This window comes from Megascapheus bottae, chromosome 16, assembly GCF_031878675.1.
Source record: "Megascapheus bottae isolate mThoBot1 chromosome 16, mThoBot2.hap1, whole genome shotgun sequence".
NCBI lineage: Eukaryota > Metazoa > Chordata > Mammalia > Rodentia > Geomyidae > Megascapheus > Megascapheus bottae.
The window spans coordinates 46,918,468-46,941,297 of record NC_143524.1 but is presented as its reverse complement, the minus strand read 5'-3'; the positions used below and the strand labels follow the sequence as shown (position 1 = coordinate 46,941,297).

Sequence of the window (22,830 nt, the reverse complement as noted above, 5' to 3'; positions counted from 1 at the left end):
CTGTTAAAATGACTCCTACATTTGGTTCACTGCATGCTGTTGACTTTATTGTGACAAGTCTGGATCCCACCTGAGTGGCTGGGATATAACGTTTATATATAGGTCTCATCCCCAATATCATTTATATGCGTATGTACATATATGTACATGCATGGATGATATATATTAATATGATTGATGTGTATGATATAATATAGCCATGTTATAATATATGTAATTAATATACATTATACATTATATTGTATAATACATGTCACATATATGAATATATCATATATATGAATGATATACTGAATGACATGAATGATACATATGTGCATATATACATGTACATGAATATTTATAAAACTTGAAAAAAATAGCACTTCTAATTTCAAGCATTTTGGATAGGGGGATGTGCTGTCTGTACCTGGTACTCGTACCAGAAGTATATACCAGAATGCTGGGATATAATAACTACTGATATTTAATAAGACTATGTCCTCTCTATAGGGAAATGATGAGTGCAGTTTCTAGTTAGAATTTGTTACAATATGGTAGGCTGTTTTTTTGTTTTTGTTTTGTCTTTTCCCTTCCCTTCCTGTAGTGCTGGAGATCCAAGCCTAGAGCTTCATGTGTGCTAGGCAAGCACTCTTTTGTTAAGCTATATTTCCAACCCTGGTAGTAGAATTAAAACAAAAGAAAACAAACTGAGGGTAAAAGGTGTGATAGATAACTAAAATGGATAGTTGTCTTTTTTTTTTGTTGCCAGTCCTGGGCTTGGGCTCAGGGCCTGAGCACTGTCCTTGGACTTTCTCAAAGCTATAGCTCTACCACTTGAGCCTCAGCACCACTTCCAGCTTTTTTCTATGTATATGGTACTGAGGAATTGAACCCAGGCCTTTGTGCATGCTAGGCAAGCACTCTACCACTAGGTCAAACTCCCAGCCCCAGTTGTCATTTTTTTACCACACCGCACTTGGTGTTCTCTGTCTCATGAGGCCTAATAAGGGCAAGGATACAATTCCCTAGAGGAGATAAAACTTCCCTACCTTTTCTACTTCTTGGACACAGGCGGTAACTTGGATCTTAATCAGTCCAGTATATCCAAGCTACACTCAGATTTCAAGGACACACTTAGGATTTTAAGGACACAAGAGAGGAAGTTATGGGGAGATAAATTTCCCCACTTGGAAGCACCAACCAATGGCAGATTTGATTGTTGGCTCTGAAGTGGCCTTGGTGTTGGTAGCCATTGAACTGAGGCTGAAGCTGTGGTACCCATTGTAGTATCTAGTGATCAGATGTAGCTGCATTAGATTCATCACTGTAGCTTTGTGTTTTGCTCTGGGTTTATAGTTTCTAGCCTGATTTTTCATCTTTCCCCCACTTTTGTGAGCCACCCAGTATTCCCTCAGTAAACTCATTTTCTGCTTAATCAGCTAGGGCCTAATGTTCATCAAAATAGTCTTTGCCTGAAGCCTGTAGGACACATCTGTCCTGTTGAATAAATTTTTTATTAGATCACAGCCCAATCATTTACATATTGTCTATGGCCACACTTAAGCTACATTTGCAGAGTTGAGTTGTTGAGATAGAAATGACATGTCCTGCAAAGCTTAAAATACTAACTGATCCTTTGCAGAAAAACATGTTCAATCTTTGCTTTAACTTATTGAGCATCTTACCAAAACAAATGTTTCTTCATCAGACAATGAGTGTTAGTATGAGGTTTTTTTTTTTGTTTTTTTTTTTTGTTTTGTTTTTTGCCAGTCTTGGGCTTGGGCTCAGGGCCTGTGCACTGTCCTTGGACTTTCTCACGTCTAGAGCTCTACCACTTGAGCCTCAGCACCATTTCTGACTTTTTTCTATGTATGTGGTACCGAGGAATTGAACCCAGGTATTCGTGAATGCTAGGCAAGCACTCTACCACTAGGCCAAACTCCTGGCCTAGTATGAGTTTTTTGCTTTGAGTTTGGCTTCTAGGATGCTCCAGAAAAACATTGTCTAAAAGTTGCCCTTAGTACTCCAGCACAGGGTTTATTTTCTGTATCCACAGATGATTGCTATTGTTTTCTTCTGTGCTGTATGCATTTTATATGTATAAACAACTTAAAGCCCTTACTGAAGGAGATAAATTATATTTTTACCTGAATTTTTTTTTGGGGGGGTGGGTCCTGGGGCTTGAACTCAGCCTGGGCGCTGTCCCTGAGCTCTTCAACTCAAGGCTACTGCCCTACCCTTGAGCCAAGCCCCACTTCCCGATTTCTAGAGGTTAACTGGAGATAAGAGTCTCAGGTCCTTTTGTGCCCAGGCTGGCTTTGAACCTTGATCCTCAGGCCTCAGCCTCCTGAGTAGCTAGGATTACAGGTGTGAGCCACCGCGCCCAGCTTGTTGGGTATCTTTTAATATATCATTTGTCATGTCTTTTTTGGTGAGGCACTTGGTCTGACCTTTTGCATTTTTTCTTTTCTTTATTTTTTTGCCAGTCCTGGGGTTTGAACTCAGGGCCTGACCTTGAGCTTTCTCAAGGTTAGTGCTCTACCACTTGAACCACACCATCAGTTTCAGCTTTTTTTGGGGAGGGGAGCGGCCGGTTCTGGGGCTTGAACTCAGGACCTGGGCACTGACACTTTCGCTCAAGTTAGCCCTCTGCCACTTGAACCACAGTGCCACTTCGGTTTTTTCTGCATATGTGGTTCTGAGGAATTGAACCCAGGGCTCTGTGCATGTGAAGCAAGCACTCTACCAACTAGGCTACGCTCCCGGCCCATGTAGGCTATGCTCCCGGCCCCCACCTTTTTCCCCCTTTGTATGTGGTATCAAGGAATTGAACCCCAGGGTTTCATGTATGCTAGGCAAGCACTCTACTAGGCCACACTCCCGCATTGTTTTTCCAGAAAGCACTCACTCTGTAGCGCAGGCTGGCCGCATTCTGCTAGTGATCCTCCAGCCATAGCTTCTCTAGTACTGGTATTATAGTTGTATAATACCATGTGTAGTTCTCTTGCTTATCTAAATTTTTTTTCTTGTTACTGTGAAATGTTCATCTTTTATGTATTTGGTATACATTTTATTATATGTGTTAGCAGATATTTTCTCATAGTCTGGGTCTTTTTTGTTCCCTTCTCTTAACACTGTTTTTTTGCAGAAGAATTTTAAGTTTTAATCAAGACCAACTTGTCATTTTTTTATGGATTATATTTTTGGTAGTATATCTAAAAAGCCATTATGGTGGGACATTAGTTGTATATGCCTGTAATCCTAGCTATACAGGAGGCTGAGATCTAGAACATTTTGGTTTGAAGCCAGCCTAGGCATAAAAGTTAGGAGTTATATCTCCAATTATCTAATAAAAAGCCAGGTTGGAAGTGTGGCTTAAATAATGGAGTGCCAAGCAAGCAGGCAAATACTAGGCACCAAGTTCAAGCCCTGCTCCAAAACCAAAAAGCCACTGTCAAATCCAAGGTCATTTAGATTTTTACCTTTTTGTTTTGGTGGTACTAGGGATTCAACTCCAAGTTCTTGTGCCTGCTAGGCAAGCATTATACCACTTGAGTCATGTCTCCAACTCTCTTCTACATTATCTTTTAGACATCTTTATACTCCCATTTGATTTAGGAAAAATTTAATGCTATTAAGTACTTTTAATGTTATAAGTACTTTTAATAATACTTTTAATACTACTTTAATACTTAAGTTAATACTTTAAAATACTTAATATTTCATAAAATATTTGGGTTCTTTGTAGACTTTTCTATATCCTTTGAAATGGACTAATTGGGCACATTGAATTAAAGTGTAGTCATTGGTCAGGGAAAATGGATTTATGCCATCTAAGTCAGGCTTAATGCTGGTTACCTACTCTTTGCTAGGCAGTAAAGAGAGGGATACTGTAGTTAATGCAGAGATGCCTAACAGTCATCTCTTGTAAACAGAAGAGAGAAATAAATAAGGGACATAACTAGGCTTAGGAGTCTGAACACAGCATTGACAGCTGACTCATTTACCACATGTGTGGTGCTGGGAAAGTCATTGCTCATTATCACCCATTGCTTTTTTTCTTTTCCTTTTTTTCTTTGCCAGTCCTGGGGCTTGAGCTCGGGCCTGGGCACTATTCCTAAGCACTTTTGTTCAAGGCTCACGCTCTGCCACTTGAGCCACAGCACCACTTCCAGCCTATTCACTGTATATGTTACAGAGGAATTGAACCCAGGGTTTCCTAGGCCCCATTCCTGGCCCCACCCATTGCTTTCTGTCTCACTCCAGCTTTGCTGTGTCTCTCTCTGTTCTGTCTCTACTCTGTCTCACTCTGCTGCTACATCTTCCAAGATGTATCTTTAGAATACTTTCTTTTCATCTTGTCTGTTAGTCTAAATCATAACCTCCTTCAGTTGCTTATAGTTGTTGTAAATTCTACTAACTTGTTTCCTTGTTTCCATTCCTCCTCTTCTGTTGTCCAGCCAGTGATCTTTTAAAGAAATAAGTTAGATCTTAAAAACTTTACATAGTCTTTCCATTGCAGAAACCTAAATTTCTAATATGATCTGGAAAGGATAATCCCATACTCTGCTTCCATCATGTCTCTCAAAAGAAAGGGTTGCTTGGGTAATTAGGGCTATACTACCTCCTACGGAGCTTTAGGCTTTTGTGTGTGTTTTTTTCCTTCTTTCTTCTAGTCCTGGGGGCTTGAACTCGGGGCCTGGGCTCAGTCCTTGAGTGTGTTTTTTTGTTTTTTCCCCCCAAGGCCAGCACTCTGTCACTTGAGCCACAGCACCACTTGCAGATTTTTCTGAGTAGTTTATTGAAGATAAGAGAGTTTCACAGACTTTTCTGCCCAGGCTAGCTTTGAACTGCAATCCTCAGATCTCAGCCTTGTGAGCAGCTAGGATTGCAAGCCTGAGCCACCAATGCCCTGCAAATGAAGGTATATTATTATAGATATATTTGAACTCTGGAATCAGGTCCAGAGTCTGTAAATGTTATCTCAGGGCTGACACACAATAGCTTCTTCTGAGAGCCTCTTTCTTCTTCTTCTTCTTCTTCCTCCTCCTCCTCCCCTTTTTCTTCTTCCTCCTCCTCTTCTTTTCCTTCTTCTTCTTCTTCCTTCTCCTCCTCCTCCTCCTCCTCCTCTTCTTCTTCTCCTTCTCCTTCTCCTCCTTCTCCTCCTCCTCCTCCTCCTCCTCCTCCTCCTCCTCCTCCTCCTCCTCCTCCTCCTCCTCCTCCTTCTTCTTCTTCTTCTTCTTCTTCTTCTTCTTCTTCTTCTTCTTCTTCTTCTTCTCCTTGTTCTTCTTCTCCTCCTCCTCCTCTTTCTTCTTCCTCCTCTTCTTCCTCCTCTTGTTCTTGTTCTTGTTCTTGTCCTCCTTCTCCTCCTCCTCCTCCTCCTCCTCCTCCTCCTCCTCCTCCTCCTCCTCCTCCTCCTCCTCCTCCTCCTCCTTCTTCTCACTTTTGAAGTACATGATGGCCACAGGCCTACTTTACAAGGTGATGAGATAGACACAAGCTTATAAAGCACCCGGTGCATAGTAGATGGTAGCTGTCACTGAGCTTTCCTCGCCCAGAGGCCACAATGAAGGGCCAAGTCGGGTTTGGGGGACACCTTGGGAAGAGTGAGAAAGAGATGTAGCTCTACCCCAGGCCTAATCTGAGGAATCACAGTTTGATTTGAGGACGTCTGGAAAAGATTGGTTTATGACCGTCTGTGGCACTGAGGGACAGAGGAGCTCTGGTTCTCTTCTTGGCTCTTCCTGAGGCTCTGAGAAGCCTGATCCTGGTAAGAAGCGAGTTCTCCATGGAGGCGGACGGGGGAACTGCGGAGGCCTTCTCTCCCCTACTGGGAAAGGAGAAACGCGGGCTCCTCCCGCCCCCTCCCGCCCCCTTCCCCTTCCTTCTTCCCCTCCCTCCATCCCCGCCCCTTTGCTTCCCCAGCCCAGCGCGCCTCGGCTGCCGCCTTGGGAGGACGCGCGCTGCGCGGCTCTGGGGAGCGGGGCGGCCGCGCTGCGGAGCAGGTCGCCAGCCTGGGAGCCCAGCCCGCAGAGCCAGTGGAGCCCTGGCTTCGTGCGAACCTGTCCTCCGGGCAGGGAGGGGAGCCGCTCGGTCTCAGCGACCCACCCAATCATCCGAGATGCAGGGGCCAGCTCCCCGCGCCAGGTAATGCCCGCCGGGCCTGGCGCTCCCCCAGCCGGCCTGCGTCGGGGGTCTCTGCCGGCTTCCGGAGCCGGGGTCGGGGGCGGGCGCAGTACGTTCTGCCTACCTTAAGGCCGAGGGTGGGCGATGGCACCTGCGGGTAAGCCCACCCTGGCCCAGGCCTACACTAAATCAGCCCTGGCCAGGGAAGCAGTGAAGGCGAAGCCGGGTTTGGGGCCAACTGCTGTGCCTCCCGGCCTCCACTCCTTTTTAAGCACCCATCTACGTGGTGGTCATGCTATGCTTGCTTCTGTCTAGGCTTAGCTGCTGGCCTGCTGGAACCGTGGGAGCTGTTCTCTATTAGCAGGGAGATAAACTGGAGGCCCGGGGGTCGGTTGGGGGTCGGTCCTGACCAGGAAGGACCTATCCAAGTCCGCAGTTCCCTTATCTGCAGCGAAGGGTTCGGTATTCTGTTGGAAAGGTGGGCTGGATGAATGTCTAGGATGGGCTGCAGATGGTCTTCTCAAGTCTAGAGGAGACAGTGGTGAATTTGCAAGACAGACCTTGGTGTCCTGTCTTCTAGCTCCCTTTTGTATGGCATCTTTGTGGTCAGATTAAAACCCAGTGATTTCAGAGCAGCAGAGAATGCTGATGTCTATGTTGAGTGTTTAGTTTGGAGAGTGTAAGGAGATAGAGTTGGGAAGAAGCCGGTCAAAATGTGCTAATGTTTCTTCTCAGCCATGGCCAGATGTTTGACACTGAGAAAGCTGCTTTAGATTAGTCTGTCTTTTCTGAAGTATTCTTACCTTGGTAAGTAAATGGCAGACTTTGAGACTATGTAATGTCTTAACCACTATCATTCCTTCCCTCTTTAATATCTGCCCACAAAAAACTTTATGCCCTACCTTGATTATCCCCCTCTCATGACTCTTCTTTCTCTCCTTCTTTTACTTTCTTTGTGGCCATTTTTCCTGCTCTTTATTTCCCCACCCCCACTTCTCTGTTCTTCTCTGCTGTCTCATGCATTCCTTTTCTTTTTTTTTTTTTTTTGCCAGTCCTGGGCTTGGGCTCAGGGTCAGAGCACTGTCCTTGGACTTTCTCAAGGCTAGCACTCAACTCTTTGAGCCTCAGCACCACTTCCAGCTTTTTTCTATGTATGTGGTACCGAGGAATCGAACCTGGGTCTTCATGCATGCTAGGCAAGCACTATACCACTAGGCCAAACTCCCGGCCCCATGCATTCCTTTTCTTACTTCTCCTCCATAGCCAGTTTTTTCCTTTTCTCTGTTGAGTCCTCCTCCTTTTGGATAAGCTATCTTTCCACTCCCCCCCCCTTTTTTTTGCCAGTCCTGGGGCTTGAACTCAGAGCCTGGGCACTGTCCGTGGGCTTTCTCAAGGCTAGCACTCAACCAGTATGCCACAGCACCATTTTTGGCTTTTTCTGTGTATGTGGTACTGAGGAATTGAACCCAGGGCTTCATGTGTGCTATATAAGCACTTTACCACTAGGCCACAGTCCCAGACCTGGATAAGCTATCTTTTCTCTTAGAATTTTTGGTTACAGTTGTCTTTTATTAATAGGTTACTGGTTTATAGGGCCCTTTGCCGTTTTCCTATCTAATTTTCTTGCTTCCTTAAGTTCCAGTCTCTTCATACTGTCCCTATGCCTTGCCTTTGGCCTACCAATAAGCAATCCTTCTTCCTAAATTTACTCCCCACTTTCTCCTTCTGTTCTCTCTCCTTCTCCCCCTCTGTTTGTACAGGAAATGGAATAGGTGGACAGAATGGAAGAAGCAAGACTAGAAGTCAGAGTCAGGGGCTTGAAGAAGACTTGAGTTAGAGGAGAACAAGAATGTCAGTCACGGCTGGATAGTGACTCATATTCCTTTTAGTGAGATGAGGGACTGGGAGATGGCTAGGGAACCTCTGGCAGCTGACCTGGAAGAAAGGAAGTTGACCCACAAGCCCAGGGAGGATAGCAGGGGTAAGTGGAGGGACAGGAGAAAGAAGAGTCCTGGAGGGAAAGACTTTGGTCTTTTGAAGTGGGTGGCCTGGACAAGATAGGATTATTTAAAGGGTTGTGATGGATACGGAGAGAAGATTGTGGGCTGGGAAGAGGGATCCATGTAGATTCACTTTTCCCCTGAAGTCTGTCTCTTTGAACTGGTTTATTTTTACTTGGCAAAAATTTTTCTTGGGTAGTGTACCCAAAGTGGGGAATAGCAGAAGCAGAGATAATAAGGTAGCAGTTTTATTGGCACTGCCTTTCATGTGGAATGGATGTGTGGTACCCATCCATTTTTAAACATTCTCTGAATCAGATACTCTATGTTACCATGCTGGGGATATAAAAATGGCTTCCAATATGGATCAAGGCTTGTGAAACTCTTGTGTCTATTGTTGTAGAGGAAAGCACAGGAGTTGCAATGTTTCAGTGTAGGGAATTTTCAATTTGGCAAATCTGTGGCAGATCCGGTATCTCAGATCTTCTCTAATGCTGATAGGTATTCACTTATATTATGGTCACTCTCAAGCACGAAGGTGCTTGAACCTACCTACCTTTCTTCCTTCCTTCTTTCCTTCCTTCCTTCCTTCCTTCCTTCCTTCCTTCCTTCCTTCTTTCCTTCCCTCCCTCCCTCCCTCCTTCCCTTCTTTCTTTTCTTTCTTTCTTTCCTTCTTTCTTTTGTCATGGGACTTGAACTTGGCCTGGACACTGTCCCTGAGTTCTTCAGCTCAAGGCTACCTCCCTGCCCATGAGCCAAGCCTCACTTGCCATTTTCTAGAGGTTAATTGGAGAGAAGAGTTTCAGGTCCTTTTGTGCCCGGGCTGGCTTTGAACCTTGATCCTCAGATCTCAGCCTCCTGAGTAGCTAGGATTTACAGGCGTGAGCCACCACCGGGCAAGAACTTTTCTAATGTTTATTTTTTTGCCTATCTTTTTGCTAGAGTCTATATGTTACTGAGATTTTAAAAAATTTTTTCTTGAGGTGGGTCATGTGCCATGGCCAGACAAATAATTATTACCTCAGAAGGGAAACAGATTTTGTTATCCTTACTTCTGGCTCTGGGCCATTCAGGTGACTAAGTACCTAGCACCCTCTCTGAGCTATTTGATTTCTCTCCTTCTGTTTTCTTAAGTCTACTTTCAGGCTGGCCAGCAACCTGATGTGGTATTTTACTTTCATTGTCTTCTGTAAAAATAAGGATTTAACATTTCATAGGGCCAGTGAGAATCACACGGAGTAAAGAATGTATGAAAATGCTTTGTAGAGTATTGTACAGATATTATGGTTGTTCCCGAGGGCATCCTTGAACCTCAAAAACAAAAACAAAAAAGGTAAAAGATCAGACACTATAACCTGAAAGACTAAGAATGCCACTGATTCATTTTATAAAGTTCTTAGGCTGAGTCCTGAATTCAGTCCCCAGTACTATTAAACAAATAAAAAACAAACAAAAATCCCCCTACAAAACTGACCCTCAGTTTTCAATGAATAAAGAAAAAAAGAGAGTTAGATAGAGAAACTTTTGAGTTTGATAAATGAGCCTCATGTTGGAGGGAGGTCAAGAAGTGTACAAGAATGCTTCATGTAAGAATAGTGCTAGGGCTTCAAGGCTTTGGTCCCTCCTTCCCTCCCTCCCTCCCTTCCTCCCTTGCTTCGCCAGTCCTGTGGCTTGAGCTCAGGGCCTGACCACTGTCCTTGGGCTTTCTCAAGGCTAGCGCTCTACCACTTGAGCCTCAGCACCACTTCCAGCGTTTTCCTATGTATGTGGTACCGAGGAGTCAAATCGTGGTCTTCATGCATGCTAGGCAAGCACTCTACCACTAGGCCACACTCTCTACCTGAGGGCTTTGGTTTCTTGCTTGGCTTTCAGTCATGACTGGAGCTTTACCATTTGAGCCACACCTCTACTTCTGGGTTTTTGGTGGTAAATTGGAATTGAGTCTGTTGGATTTGTCTCCCTGGACTGGTAAATTGGTGGTAAATTGAAATTGAGTCTGTCGGATTTGTCTGCCTGGACTGGCTTCAAAGTACAGTTCTCAAATCTCAGCCACCCTTGAAGTTAGGATTAGAGATATGAGCCACTAACTCCTGGCTAATATATATTATTTTTAATGATACCTTCTGATGTGGTTTAAAAAAAAAAGGAAAGGAAGGGAATAGATTAAAAAAGGATTGAGTTTAGTTAAAATTGTGATTCTACCATCTACTACGTAACTATTAAGTACTCTATGACATTTTTTCAGATTTTTTTTATTGTGATTAATAGAAGGGTTACATTATATTCACCAGATAGAAGGTGCATAACTTCACAAACATTGATACCCTTTCTTATGACATGGTCCCCATTTCCCTCCCACCCTTCCCCCGTACTCTATGACATTTTATAAAAATGGAAATTACATATACTTTGTCTTCTATTAGTATGAGTTTTTTTTTTTTTTTTTTTTTTTTTGCCAGTCCTGGGCTTGGGCTCAGGGCCTGAGCACTGTCCTTGGACTTTCTCAAGGCTAGAGCTCTACCACTTGAGCCACAGCACCACTTCTGGCTTTTTGCTATGTATGTGGTACCAAGGAATCGAACTCAGGGCTTCGTGCATGCTAGGCAAGCACTCTACCACTAGGCCAAACTCCTGGCCCCTAGTATGAGTTTTTTGAGGTCAGAGACAGGGTTTAATAAATCTCACTTTTGCCAAGCCTTGTCTTGTTTAGTTGCTAGCTATCCTAGTAAATACAACAGGCATAGTTGCTATTGTAGGAAACTTATTGTTTATCAAAGAAGTTGTTTAATAAATAAACAAATACAATTAAAATTTATGATAGATGCTGTGAAAACCAAGAGGCTCACTTTGTTATATTAGATTACCCATCTGTTAGACAATTCCACCTGCATTTTTCCTCAGTACTTCAAACCTGACAGCAGTGCAGGTGGAGTTATCTAATAGATGATTGTCAGACTGAAAACTGACTTTCAAGAGGTAGAAACTTGCACATCATCTTCATTCTGATAGTATGTAAAAATGTGGAACTGGATGAGATTATCTTGGGAGGAGACTCATGTATGAGTACAGGAAGTTGTCATTCTTGGATGTATGGAGCACAGGTGAAGGAGGGGGAAAGAGTAGTGAGAAATATAGAAGGAGCTGGGTGTGGTGGCTCACACCTGTAATCTTAGCTACTCAGGAGGCTGAGATCTGAGGATTGAGGTTCAAAGCCTCTCTAGGCACTAAAATCCATGAGATTCTTATCTCAAATTAACCACTAGAAAATGAGAAGTGGCTCTGTGGCTTAAGGAATAGGGCTGTAGCCTTGAGCTGAAGAGCTCAGAGACAGCATCCAGGCCCAGAGTTCAAGCCCCACAACCAACCAAAAGAAGTTTGGAAGGGTATTCAGGTGAATTTGCTTTTCCCAAAGCCAAGAAAGGATATTTGAAAGAGCAGGTTAGTTGTGTTGAGTTGTATTGAGAGACTGAGTAAGGTGAGGACAAAAAGTGGCTGATGAATCTAGTCCAGCTATGTCCTTAACTGCATTACATCCTACCTACTCTCCATCCAAACTTCTTATTGTACTGTGTAAGGCTCTGGACAACATTCTAGTTATGTCTCTAATATCAGTCTTTCTCACTCTTCTGTGTCTTCCTTTTTCTTTTAAGTGATAAGGTTTGAACCAAGGGCCTTGTCTATGCTTGCAAAGGATTCTATCACTCGGCGTATAGCTATGTCACTAGCCCTTAACTATCACCCCCTCCCTCCCTCCCTCCCTCCCTCCCACTTTCCCTTTCTCCTTGCCTCCATCTCTCCTTCCCTCCCCTTCTGGAATTTGAGTTCTGTGGTCTTATTCTTGATAGGTAGGCATTCTACCACTTGAACCATACCTCTAGAACGAATCTCAAGTCTCTAACACATTTTTCTTCTTGTTTATTCAATATTAGCCTTGCTGGCTGGCCTGTTTTGCTCTTCTGGGTGCCCTTTATATTCTGCTCATAAATTTTGTAACATTTGTACTCACTGCTCTATCTGTTTAAAATAGTTTTCAAGGTATTAAGATTTATCATCTCATTTCATTCAGGCCTTAATAAGTGTTTCATCCTCAGAAAAATTCTGTCTAACTAGCTGCCAGTGGCTTTTGACTGTATTCTTAAATATTCAGGAGGCTGAGGTCTGAGGATTGTAATTCAAAGCCACTCCAGGCAGGAAAGTCCATGAGACTCTTATTTCTATTAACCACCAAAAAGCCAAAAGAGGAACTGTGGCTCAAATGGTAGACTGCTAGCCTTTAACAAAAAAGCTCACGGACAGTGCTCAAGCCCTGAGTCAAGCTCAGGAACAAAGAAAAAAAGAAAAGAGAAATCCTCCCTTGATCTCTACCTCTTTCATATTTATACATACATACATGCATATGTACGTACTTGACACTGTATTTTTATTCTTTGCCTCTCCTTTCTGTGTGTGTGTGTGTGTGTGTGTGTGTGTGTGTGTGTGAGTGTGCGTGCACGCTTTAAACTCTGGGCCTGGGTTCTGTTCCTTATCCTTTTTTTTTGCACAAGGCTGGCATTCTTCTGCTTGAGTTGTAGCTACACCTTTGGGTTTTGTGTTGTTTGGGGTGCTTAAGTGGTATTAAGAGACCAACAAGAGTTTCCTGCCCACCAGCCATCTTTGACCTGCAGTCTTTAGATCTCAGCCTAGAATTATAGGTACGAGCCACAAGTACCCAGTAGCTTACTATTATTATTATTATTATTATTATTATTATTATTATTATTTTGGCCAGTCCAGGGCCTTGAGCTCAGGGCATGAGCACTGTCCTTGGGCTTTCTCAGGGCTAAAGCTCTACCACCTGAGCCATAGCACCATGGCTTTTTTGCTATGTATGTGGTACCAAGGAATTGAACCTGGGTCTTCGTGCATGCAAGGCAAGCACTCTACTACTAGGTCAAACTCCCTGCCCACTTACTATTATTATTATTATTATTTTTTTTTTTTTTTTTTTTGCCAGTCCTGGGCTTGAGCTCAGGGCCTGAGCCCTGTCCTTGGACTTTCTCAAGGCTAGAGCTCTACCACTTGAGCCTCAGCACCACTTCCGGCTTTTTTCTATGTATGTGGTACCAAGGAATTGAACCCGGGTCTTCATGCATGCTAGGCAAGCACTTTAACCACTAGGCCAAACTCCCGGCCCATATTTTTTTTTTTTTGCCAGTCCTGGGCTTGAGCGCAGGGCCTGAGCACTGTCCTTGGACTTTCTCAAGGCTAGAGCTCTACCACTTGAGCCTCAGCACCACTTCCGGCTCTTTTCTATGTATGTGGTACCAAGGAATCGAACCTGGGTCTTCATGCATGCTAGGCAAGCACTTTAACCACTAGGCCAAACTCCCGGCCCCCCGGCCCATATTTTTAAGTTTTGTGCTATTGCTAGGGCATGAACTCAGGGCCAAGGTACTTTTACTTAGATTTTCCATTCAAGGCTTATGCTCTCACTTTTCTACTTCCCACATCTCTATTGTTTCTTTTGCTAGACTATAAACTTGACCAGTATAAGAAATTCGTTTTATATTACTAGATTAGTACCTATATGTTATGATGAATGTATAATGAATGGCTAATATATGTAACAGATAGGGAAAGCTTGATGTAACTGAAAGATCTTTCCAGGTGAGAAGATATGCAAGTAAAGAGAGAAGAGAGTGGTTACTGGTTTTTGTTTGTTTTTGACTATACAGAGGTTTGAACTTAGAGCCTCCTGCTTGCTAGGCAGCTGTTCTCCTACTTGAGCCTCATTTTTACTCCTTTTTGCTTTAGTAATTTTTCAAGCAAGGTCTCTTGTTTTTCCTTGGGGCTGGCCTCAACTATCTGACAGGTGGCCTCCTGTGTAATGAGATGCTAAATTCAAGTGCCATCACTTCTAGCTTATGCATTAAGATGGAATCGCATTAACTTTCTTTTCTTTTTTCTATCTTCTTTTTTTTTTTTTTTTTCTTTTTCTTTTGCCAATCCAGGGGCTTGAACTCAGCCTGAGTGGCTAGGATTCCAGTTGTGAGCCACCTTTTAAGACAAAGTGGTAAAGGTGAATTAACCAAGAACAGGAGGGAAAGTTTAGATAAAAGAATGGAAGGGGGCCGGGAGTTTGGCCTAGTGGTTAAAGTGCTCGTCTAGCATGCATGAAGACCCGGGTTCGATTCCTCGGTACCACATACATAGAAAAAAGCCAGAAGTGGTGTTGAGGCTCAAGTGGTAGAGCTCTAGCCTTGAGAAAGTCCAAGGACAGTGCTCAGGCCCTGGTCTCAAGCCCAGGACTGGCAAAAAAAAAAAAAAAGAATGGAAGGGCTTCAGAGGCAGGAGAGTGAGTGGAGGAGAGGTTGGAATCAAGAGTATGGATGATCACAGATAACTGAAGTAAAAATGAACACTTGAAGATTGATTGTCTTAGTCTTAATTATCTTTCAGACGAAGGAAAATAGAACATTTTCAAATTGTTATCAACAGTTTAAGAATAACTGTTCATTTGAGGCAGCATGTGGTGGTATGAGAAATTACAAGATGTGTTCAAAGACTGGATGGAGGGTCAACCATTTGGAGACAGTGGAATAGATACCAGTATTTCCTGGCTAACGCAAGATGGGTGCCTTCATGACATCTTCCAGCTCTCAGATAAAAGCTCTCAGGTTTTTTCACTGCAGGTCATTGATGAGTTATCTGGAGGTTTGAACTTTAATTTTAATTTTGCAAATGAAGATATGAGAGCTGGGTATGGAGATCCATGCTTATCCTCCAGTACTCCCAGAACTCAGGAGTCTGAGGCAGAAGAATCAGTTTCCTTTGTTTAAGACCAGCACTCTCTGTTTAACAATGCTTCTTTAAAAAAGGTTTTGTTAATATTATTTTTTGAGACTGGGTCTCATTATGTTGACCAAGTTGGACTAGAACTCCTAGACTCTAGTGGTTCTCTCGTCTTTGCTTCTCAAGAACTGGGACTGTAAGCACATGGCACCAAGCCTGGCTTAAATATGAACTTTTAACTGTTGGGTAATTGTTGTGGTTTGAATTTGAAATATCCCATCACAGACTCATGTCTTGAGTGTTGTTTTCCAGCTCGTAGTATTATTTTGGGAAGTTTTAGAAACTCTGGGAGATGGGACTAGCTGAGAAAGTGGGTCATTGGGAGTGTGCCTTTGAGGCTTGTACCATGTTCGTGTCTTCCATTTTTCTCTCTACTTCCTTTCCACCATGATTTTGGGATATCTGCTAGAATACCTTCCCTGCCATGGTGGATTGACCTGAAATCAGGAGCTCAATCAATCTTTCCTCTTTTCAGTTGTTTTTGTAGGTATTACAGAAATGAAAAGCTAACCATACAGTAACTCTACTGGGGGTGCTGGTCAGGTTTTCCAAGATGGTAAGTGGAGTATAAAACAACCAAAACTTAAAGTATTGGTTTCTGCAAGTTACTAGTCTGCAGGAGTGTTAGGACTGAAGGGTGTGTGTGTGTGTGTGTGTGTGTGTGTGTGTGTGTGTAAGTAGGTAGGTATAGGTATAAGTGAATTTGTCTCTCACTACCCTTTCAACCCTGCCTTACTGCCTCTCCTATGTCTAAATGTGAGAAGACCCTCTACCCTGTAGTGTAGTCCTTTCTTCCTTTTCTTTGTTCATTCTGTCTCAAATTATAATTATACCTTTAAAAGATTGTGCTTTTGTTGTTGTTATTGTTGTTTGTTGTTTTGCTAGTCCTGGGGCTTGAACTCAGGGCCTGCGCACTGTCCCAAAGCTTCTTTTGCTCAAGGCTAGCCATAGCTTGAGCCATAGCACTACCTCTGGCCTTTTCTGTTTAGTACTAAGGAATCAAACCCAGGGCTTCATGCTAGCTAGGCAAGCACTCTACTACTAAGCCACATTCCCAGCCACCAAAAGAATGCTTTCTAAGAGAATCAGAATAATTATAGATTAGTCATATCCTTATCAGTATTTCATTTAGTGAGCTCAGGTATATTATATACCATTATGGATTTCAGGTTTTAATAAGAAAAAGGTTTGGAATTGGTTGAGTCTTCAGATTCCTTCTAGCTCCTGTGTTTTTTTCCACTAAACTGGGCTGTCTTAGAAAGTGAGCTGTTGCTAATTACTTGGTATGTACCATTTCTGTGCTCATTGGGCCCTGGGGACATAGACATTAATCAGACTCAATTTTATCCCTTGAGTTACTCATGGGCTAGTGAGCACAAGTATGAATTATATGATAGGATGAATAAGGTTCAGAATTGCTGCATAAATGCTATTGTATTTTGGAGAAAGGTGGAAGTAGTGGTCTTCTGGAGGGGTTTCATAGAGGAAGTGAGTCAAGTGGGACCTTGAAGAATGAGTAGGAGTTTGTTTGGCAGACAAGTTGGAGCATTGGCAGAGAGAACAGTGTAGACAAAGGCAGGGGCATGAAAGTGCATGGAGATAGAATGACAAGCTTAGAGAATAGTACAGATGAAAGGACAAAGATAGATAGGGAAGGAAACTAATAATGGCATCTGTTTTGTGGCAGGCAACATGCAAGGTGTTCTTTGTTTTTAACATATGCTTTTTTCCCCTTTATGGCAACTATGTTAAGTAGGTAATCTTACTTATATTTTAGGAGATCAGAAATCAAAGTAGTTTTTCTAACAGTTCTGAAACAGCCTACAATTTTCTTCCCTGCCACTCTAGAAGTTGCTTTTCTGTTGCTAAACCAGAGCAAGTAGCAGAGGCTGCATAGTGGGAATATGGTTGATGCATTAGAAGGACATCCTCAGCATATTCAAGGCTACAGCATTCCATTCCCTTGCCAAAGCAAACCTCTTGGCACCATTTAAAGATCAGATTCTCATAACCAGGCGTCAAGGGCATACACTGTTCCCCAGTCTTGGGTGGAGTGTTGGCAATGCCAGTTGCAGCTGCTCTGGGTTATTCGAAGAAATATGATTAGTTTGTGTAATAGGTTTTATTTCTTCTTCTTTTCTTTCGTTCACTTAAAGATGTTATTTTTAAATAATGGAGGGTTATTTAGAAATTATATTAAAGGTTATGTAGTGGTTGTAGTGGTTCTGTTATTACCAACATTGTTTCCAGTCCCTCCTTCTGCTGTCCCACTGTATGATGCCCTTGGGTGACCTATAGCATGTCTAAATTGTGCTATTTACACTTGCTGACTATTTTATCCCCAGTGCCCAGCATAGTCTGCTAAACAGCAGATGATATAATTTGCTTTAACAAATGAGAAAAATTATACCTATTAGACTTCCAAGTTTTCCTTAAACTCTACTTGTCATCTAATGTTAGCTACCAAGGCTCTGGTGGCTCATACCTGTAATCCTAGCTACTCAGGAAGCTGAGATCTGAGGATCCCTGTTTGAAGCCAACTGGGGCAGGAAAGTTTGTGAGACTCTTATCTCCAGTTAACCACCAGAAAACAGGAAATTGTGCTGTGGCTTAAAGAGGTAGGACACTAGCAAAAGAGCTCAGGGACAGCACCCAGGCCCCGAGTTCAAGCTCCATGACTGACCAAAGAAAGCAAACCAAAACAAAAAACCAAAAAACAATTCAGCCCCAATGATGCCCTGATGAATGGAAGCAACCTTGAGACTGTAAAGGGAGACACTGCTAACCAGTAAAGATGTAAAAGCAATAACAAAAACACCAGTCCTAATTGCTATCTGAAATCTTAGTTGTAAGGATAATTAGTCCAAGAGGCTCTTTGGGGACACTGTTTCTTTGGATTTCAGCAACTCTGTTAGAGAGTGTAGAGGACTTTCCTAAACTCCAAGATCTATGCTCTGTGCTCAAGGCACCAGAATCCTCAGTGCAGATAGACTAACAGCTGGTCTCTTTCTCCATGCAATACTTGGTTCTCATTGTCATTTCTCCACAGCCTTACAACATCATGTTTTATTTTCAACATGGAACAATTATTGCCTAGCTTTAGAACTGCTTAGAAAGGACTCCCCCCCCCCACCCCGAATGCTAAATGTAGTGAAGAACATAAAAAGCCCACAGTGATCTGTGTGTCCCATTTTTTTCCCCCGTTTCCCTTTTTAGTCCTTTATGTTGCAATCTTCTTGCTGCTGTGCTCTCACATTTATGCTATTACATGGTCTAGGATACATTTGCCATTTTCTGTTTCCATCAAAACCATTCATTTATTCATCAAATTTTTTAATTAGAAAAAAATCATTTATTTGAGCTCCTTTCATATATCAAACTGCTCAGGGGACAGTCCTGAATTTGTATCCACAGAAGCATACTAGCACTCATACTGCTTAAAGGTAAAAGCACCATCGGAGAAGCCACTCAGCAGTCGAGAGCTCTCAGCTCACAGATCTTACATCATGTTGAACTTCTTAAAATCAGAAATGTCATCTCCAAAAAAGGATGTGAAGGGGACTATAAAAAATAATCACTTCATTCAATATTATAGTTTGACAAGTGGAGCAATTTTTTTCCCTTCAAGAAATGAGAAACTAAGAAAATGCCATTTAACATGGTTGGGATATCAGAGCAGGTCAGTAGCAAAAAAAAAACTGTGATAGAGTTGTCTCTGATACCAAGAAACTAGTCTGAGCTTTGATGTGCTTCCCAGGTTTTCACTCAGGCTTCTTTTCCTGCTGTTTGTTCCTTTCCACATTTTCACAGAGGACTGATAAAGACTTTCAAATTTCATTCACCAGAACAAGTCTTGAGTCCATTGATTTCTTCTCAAAAGGCACTTTATCACATCAGATAGCCTGGCAGTTTCACTCTCATGAATACCCATGCCATGAAAAATCTCAATAGGACTCAGACAAATCCAATGAACAGCAGAAGAAATCTGTTGAGCTTAGGAATATTTGGTGCATTAGATCAGTCTAGGATTATGAAACCTAAACCTCTCATTGTAAACAGGAAGCTGGATGCGAGGCCTTCCATAATGTACTGTCCGTTTACTCTGTAAGCCAAGAAGGCTTGTGGCCTCTGGTGTCCATGCTCGTCAGTCATTGAGCCAACACTTGGAGGTTCAACAGTAAGGTCATAAATTATTCCTCTGGTGATGAGCAAGTAGGACATGACCACCAGCGCATACACTGTCATGGCTCACAGCATGTGCACCCAGAGCGGCTTCTTCAGCTTCAGATTGGGACATTCCAGTACCAGGAACGGGACCTGGCACAAGGTCTCCATGTTGGTGGGCCCTCATCACTTTTTTTTCCTTAAGGCCAGGTATTATACCAGAACTGTACAACAAGAACTCAAGCATTACTTTTTTCCTCTGAACATTATGTTAGGAAAAATTACATTATTGAAAGAATTTTGAAGCAAGTACCTGATGCACCCACCACCTAGATTTTTGTACTATTAACAGTTTCAAGTACTGCATAATGAATAATGCTTTGGCCAACAAAAGACTACATATCTAACAGTTTCAGTAGACGGAGCTGAAAATTCCTTTGATCTAATGACATCAGAGCTATCATTTTAGAGGAGAGAGGTACTATAGAATTGATTGAGCCTGGGAGCAGCAAATCTCACCTGTAAAGGACCAGATAGTAAGTGTTGCAGGTTTGTGGGTCTAGTCTTTTGCAGTTACTCTGCTCTGCCAGTGTAACCTGAAAGAAGCTGCAGATTATACATAAATAAATGAAACATGATTGAGTTCCAGCGAAAAAAAGAGTAGTTTTACTAGATACCAGTGGCTTATTCCTGTAATACTTTCTATTTGGGAGGCTGAAATTGATAGTATCATGAATCAGAGTTGGCGCTGGGGAAAAAAAGAAAAAAGTTGGTGAAGCCCTTTCTCAACCAGTAGCTGTATGCTGTGGTGCATACCAATTATCCTAGCTCTGTGGGAGAATGGGATTGAAAGGATTGTAGTTCTATGTTAACCTGGGCAGAAAAGTCCATAAAACTGCATCTCCACCAAAGGAGCTGGTGTGGTGGTGTATACTTGTCATCCCAGCACAGTGGAACATGAAAAATAGGAGGATTATGGTATAGGAGCATGCCTGGGCAAGAAGTGAGACTCTAATCTCAAGAATAACCAGTACATAAAAGGGCTGGAGGTGTGGCTGAGTGATGGAAAACCCTGCCTAACAAATATGAAGCTCTGAGTTCAAATCCCAGTATTTCCTCCAAAATCAAAACAAAACCAAAACAAACCAGATTTTTCCAGTAGTCCATTCCAAAGGTTGCAAAGTTAAAGGTTGTAAGAGAACTCACTACATGGAATCATGTTAAGGTTTTCATTTAAACTTTATGTAGGTAAACCAGTGGAATGCAGAAGGCTAAGGAGTTTCTCTAAAGTTAGTATTACTGGTTTCCTCTCAGCATTTTTTCTGGGCTAATTTTCTGCATTTCAGTTAGATCATGGTAGACACAGTTGAGTATTTCTGATCTAGCTGATGTATCTGTTTTCTCCAGTGTCTCAGATACAGGAATGAATGCAGGATAAGAGGAAATCTTTGTGAGTTTTGCAGTTCATGGCACATGGTAGGCATTTCATTGGTGAGTATTGAGAGAATAGGCTAGCCGTATTCAAGGACTGTTTTAGTATACGCAGTAGGACTTTACATTATGAGTATATATACCCTTACCTTTTAACATGTATGTCTTGTGTTCAAAAATAATAAACAGGTTTATGTTCTTTCTCCTGTTTCAGTAGCTGCTGGTGGTGGTGACAATGTCAAGTAACGGCCTAGACACTCAGGATAAACCCCCAGCCCCTCCAATGAGAAACACCAGCACTATGATTGGAGCTGGCGGCAAAGACACTGCAACCCTAAACCACGGTTCCAAACCTCTGCCTCCAAACCCAGAGGAGAAGAAAAAGAAGGATCGATTTTACCGATCCATCTTACCTGGAGATAAAAGTACAGTATTTCATCTCTTTGTCATGATTTGTATGCTTAAACAAAAAACTTTGCTTTTATTACCTTGTCTTGATTTGTCTTTAATATCTCTTATTTTCAATTAAAAATATTAATGGTTTGTTTACTTAGTGCCAGTACTAGACCTTGAATTCAGGAGCTCAAGCTTCTGGCCCTACTTCTAGCTTTGGTTAATTAGAAATGAAAGTCTCATAGATTTGTCCTTTCTAGTTCTGAACCTTGATTCTCAGATCTCAGTCTCCTGCATAGCAAAGATTAAGGGTGTGAGCTAGTGGTACCCAGCTACTGTATATTACTTACTTAGTTTTTGAACTTATAGCATTCTTTGCTAGACAAGGGCTCTACTTGCTTGAACTTTGGGCCTGAGCACTATCTTTGGGCTTTCTCAAGGCTAGAGCGCTACTACTTGAGCCACAGTATCACTTCCAATTTTTTCTCTGTATGTGGTACTGAGGAATTGACCCTGGGTCTTCATGCATGCTAGGCAAACACTTTACCACTAGGCCAAACTCCCAGCCTTACCTTTAGTTTTCTTTTTTTGTTGTTTTGTTTTTGTTTTCGTTTTTTGCCAGTCCTGGGCTTGAGCTCAGGGCCTGAGCACTGTCCTTGGACTTTCTCAAGGCTAGAGCTCTACCACTTGAGCCTCAGTACCACTTCCAGCTTTTTTCTATGTATGTGGTACCGAGGAATCGAACCCGGGTCTTCATGCATGCTAGGCAAGCACTTTAACCACTAGGCCAAACTCCCGGCCCCACCTTTTGTTTTCTTATTAACTATTTCTTTTGTTTTTCCTTCTTAAAGTGGCTGAAGCAAAATGCAAAAAGAACAATTGCTCAGAGCTGTTTTTGAGTACAGTTCTAAGAATTACTACATTCTTAACCAGATTTTAGAGAGTTTTTCAGCTCCTGTTATTTATTTAGTGTTATTAAAAAAGTCACATAGGAGTTGCGGTTATATAAGTCAAAGAACTGTAACACAGGAGTTAAAGTTGTGTAAGTCAAGTAATGAGTACATTTCTTTTTGAGTACTGTGATTTTAGGCAATTTGAACTTATTTTCTTTTTAAGGTTTTTAAATGCTTTGAAGTCACAAAGCATAAATAAATTTGAAATGTCTTTATTTGGATTTTTCTTATGTTTTTTAATTGTAATTAATAGAAGGGTTATAGTATATTCACCAGTTAGAAGGTGCATTACTTCACAAAGATTGATACCCTTTCTCATGTCTTGGTCCTCATTTCCCTCCCTCACCCCCACCCTTCATTTGGAGTTTTTTCCCCAAGTTAGTTTTATTTGCAATACTTAAAAAAATCCACAGTTATTTGTTTTTTCATGTTCATTCAGGTTTCTTAATACAGTATTCAGATTTGGGAATTAAAATTCAGTAAGAATAGTAAGAAATGGCTGAGAATGAAGGAAAAAGATAACTAGGACTCACCAGGCTTTTACAATGAGTGGTACTGGTACCTTGAATTCAGTGTCTTGTGCTTTCTTTTGACATTTTTTTTTGCTTAGAACTGATACTCTGCCACTTGAGCTATATTTCCACTTCAGGTTTTTTTGCTGATTATTTGAACATAGGTGTCTCTTGTATATCACTCTGCCTGGGTGAGCTTCAAATTCCAATTTTTAGATCTCAGTTTCCTGAAGAGCTAGGATTATAGGTGTAAGCTATGATTGTCTGGGATATTTCCTTCTTATTAGTTCAGCTTCTAGAAAAGTAGTCAGGATCTTAACAGTACATCTGGAAAATCACCAGTATCCTCTGTGTAAAGTAGTAAAAAATAGAGGCTTTTTTTTCCCTTTTATTTGGCTCCAGAAATGTGTTAGCTGACTGCTGATCTGAAGTAAAGTT

The 22,830-nt window shown here is 42.0% G+C and overlaps 1 protein-coding gene and 1 pseudogene across 5 annotated transcripts in view; one reads left to right on the top strand and one right to left on the bottom strand.

Moving 5' to 3' along the window:
- The window catches only part of Pak1 (p21 (RAC1) activated kinase 1), a 128,654-nt gene that overhangs the window by 47,603 nt on the left and 58,221 nt on the right, over positions 1 to 22,830 (top strand). For 2 of the 5 annotated variants that reach the window (XM_090348481.1, XM_090348480.1), the window contains one exon: positions 20,749 to 20,959. In XM_090348481.1, the coding sequence (XP_090204607.1) occupies positions 20,770 to 20,959 (190 nt within the window). In that variant the 5' untranslated portion in view covers positions 20,749 to 20,769. Of the gene's footprint in view, positions 1 to 5,965; positions 6,130 to 18,588; positions 18,619 to 20,748; positions 20,960 to 22,830 lie in introns of those variants that run through there. The other 3 variants (XM_090348483.1, XM_090348479.1, XM_090348482.1) reach the window with 3 other exon arrangements.
- LOC150053533 (oligosaccharyltransferase complex subunit OSTC pseudogene) lies at positions 18,828 to 19,274 on the bottom strand (annotated as a pseudogene).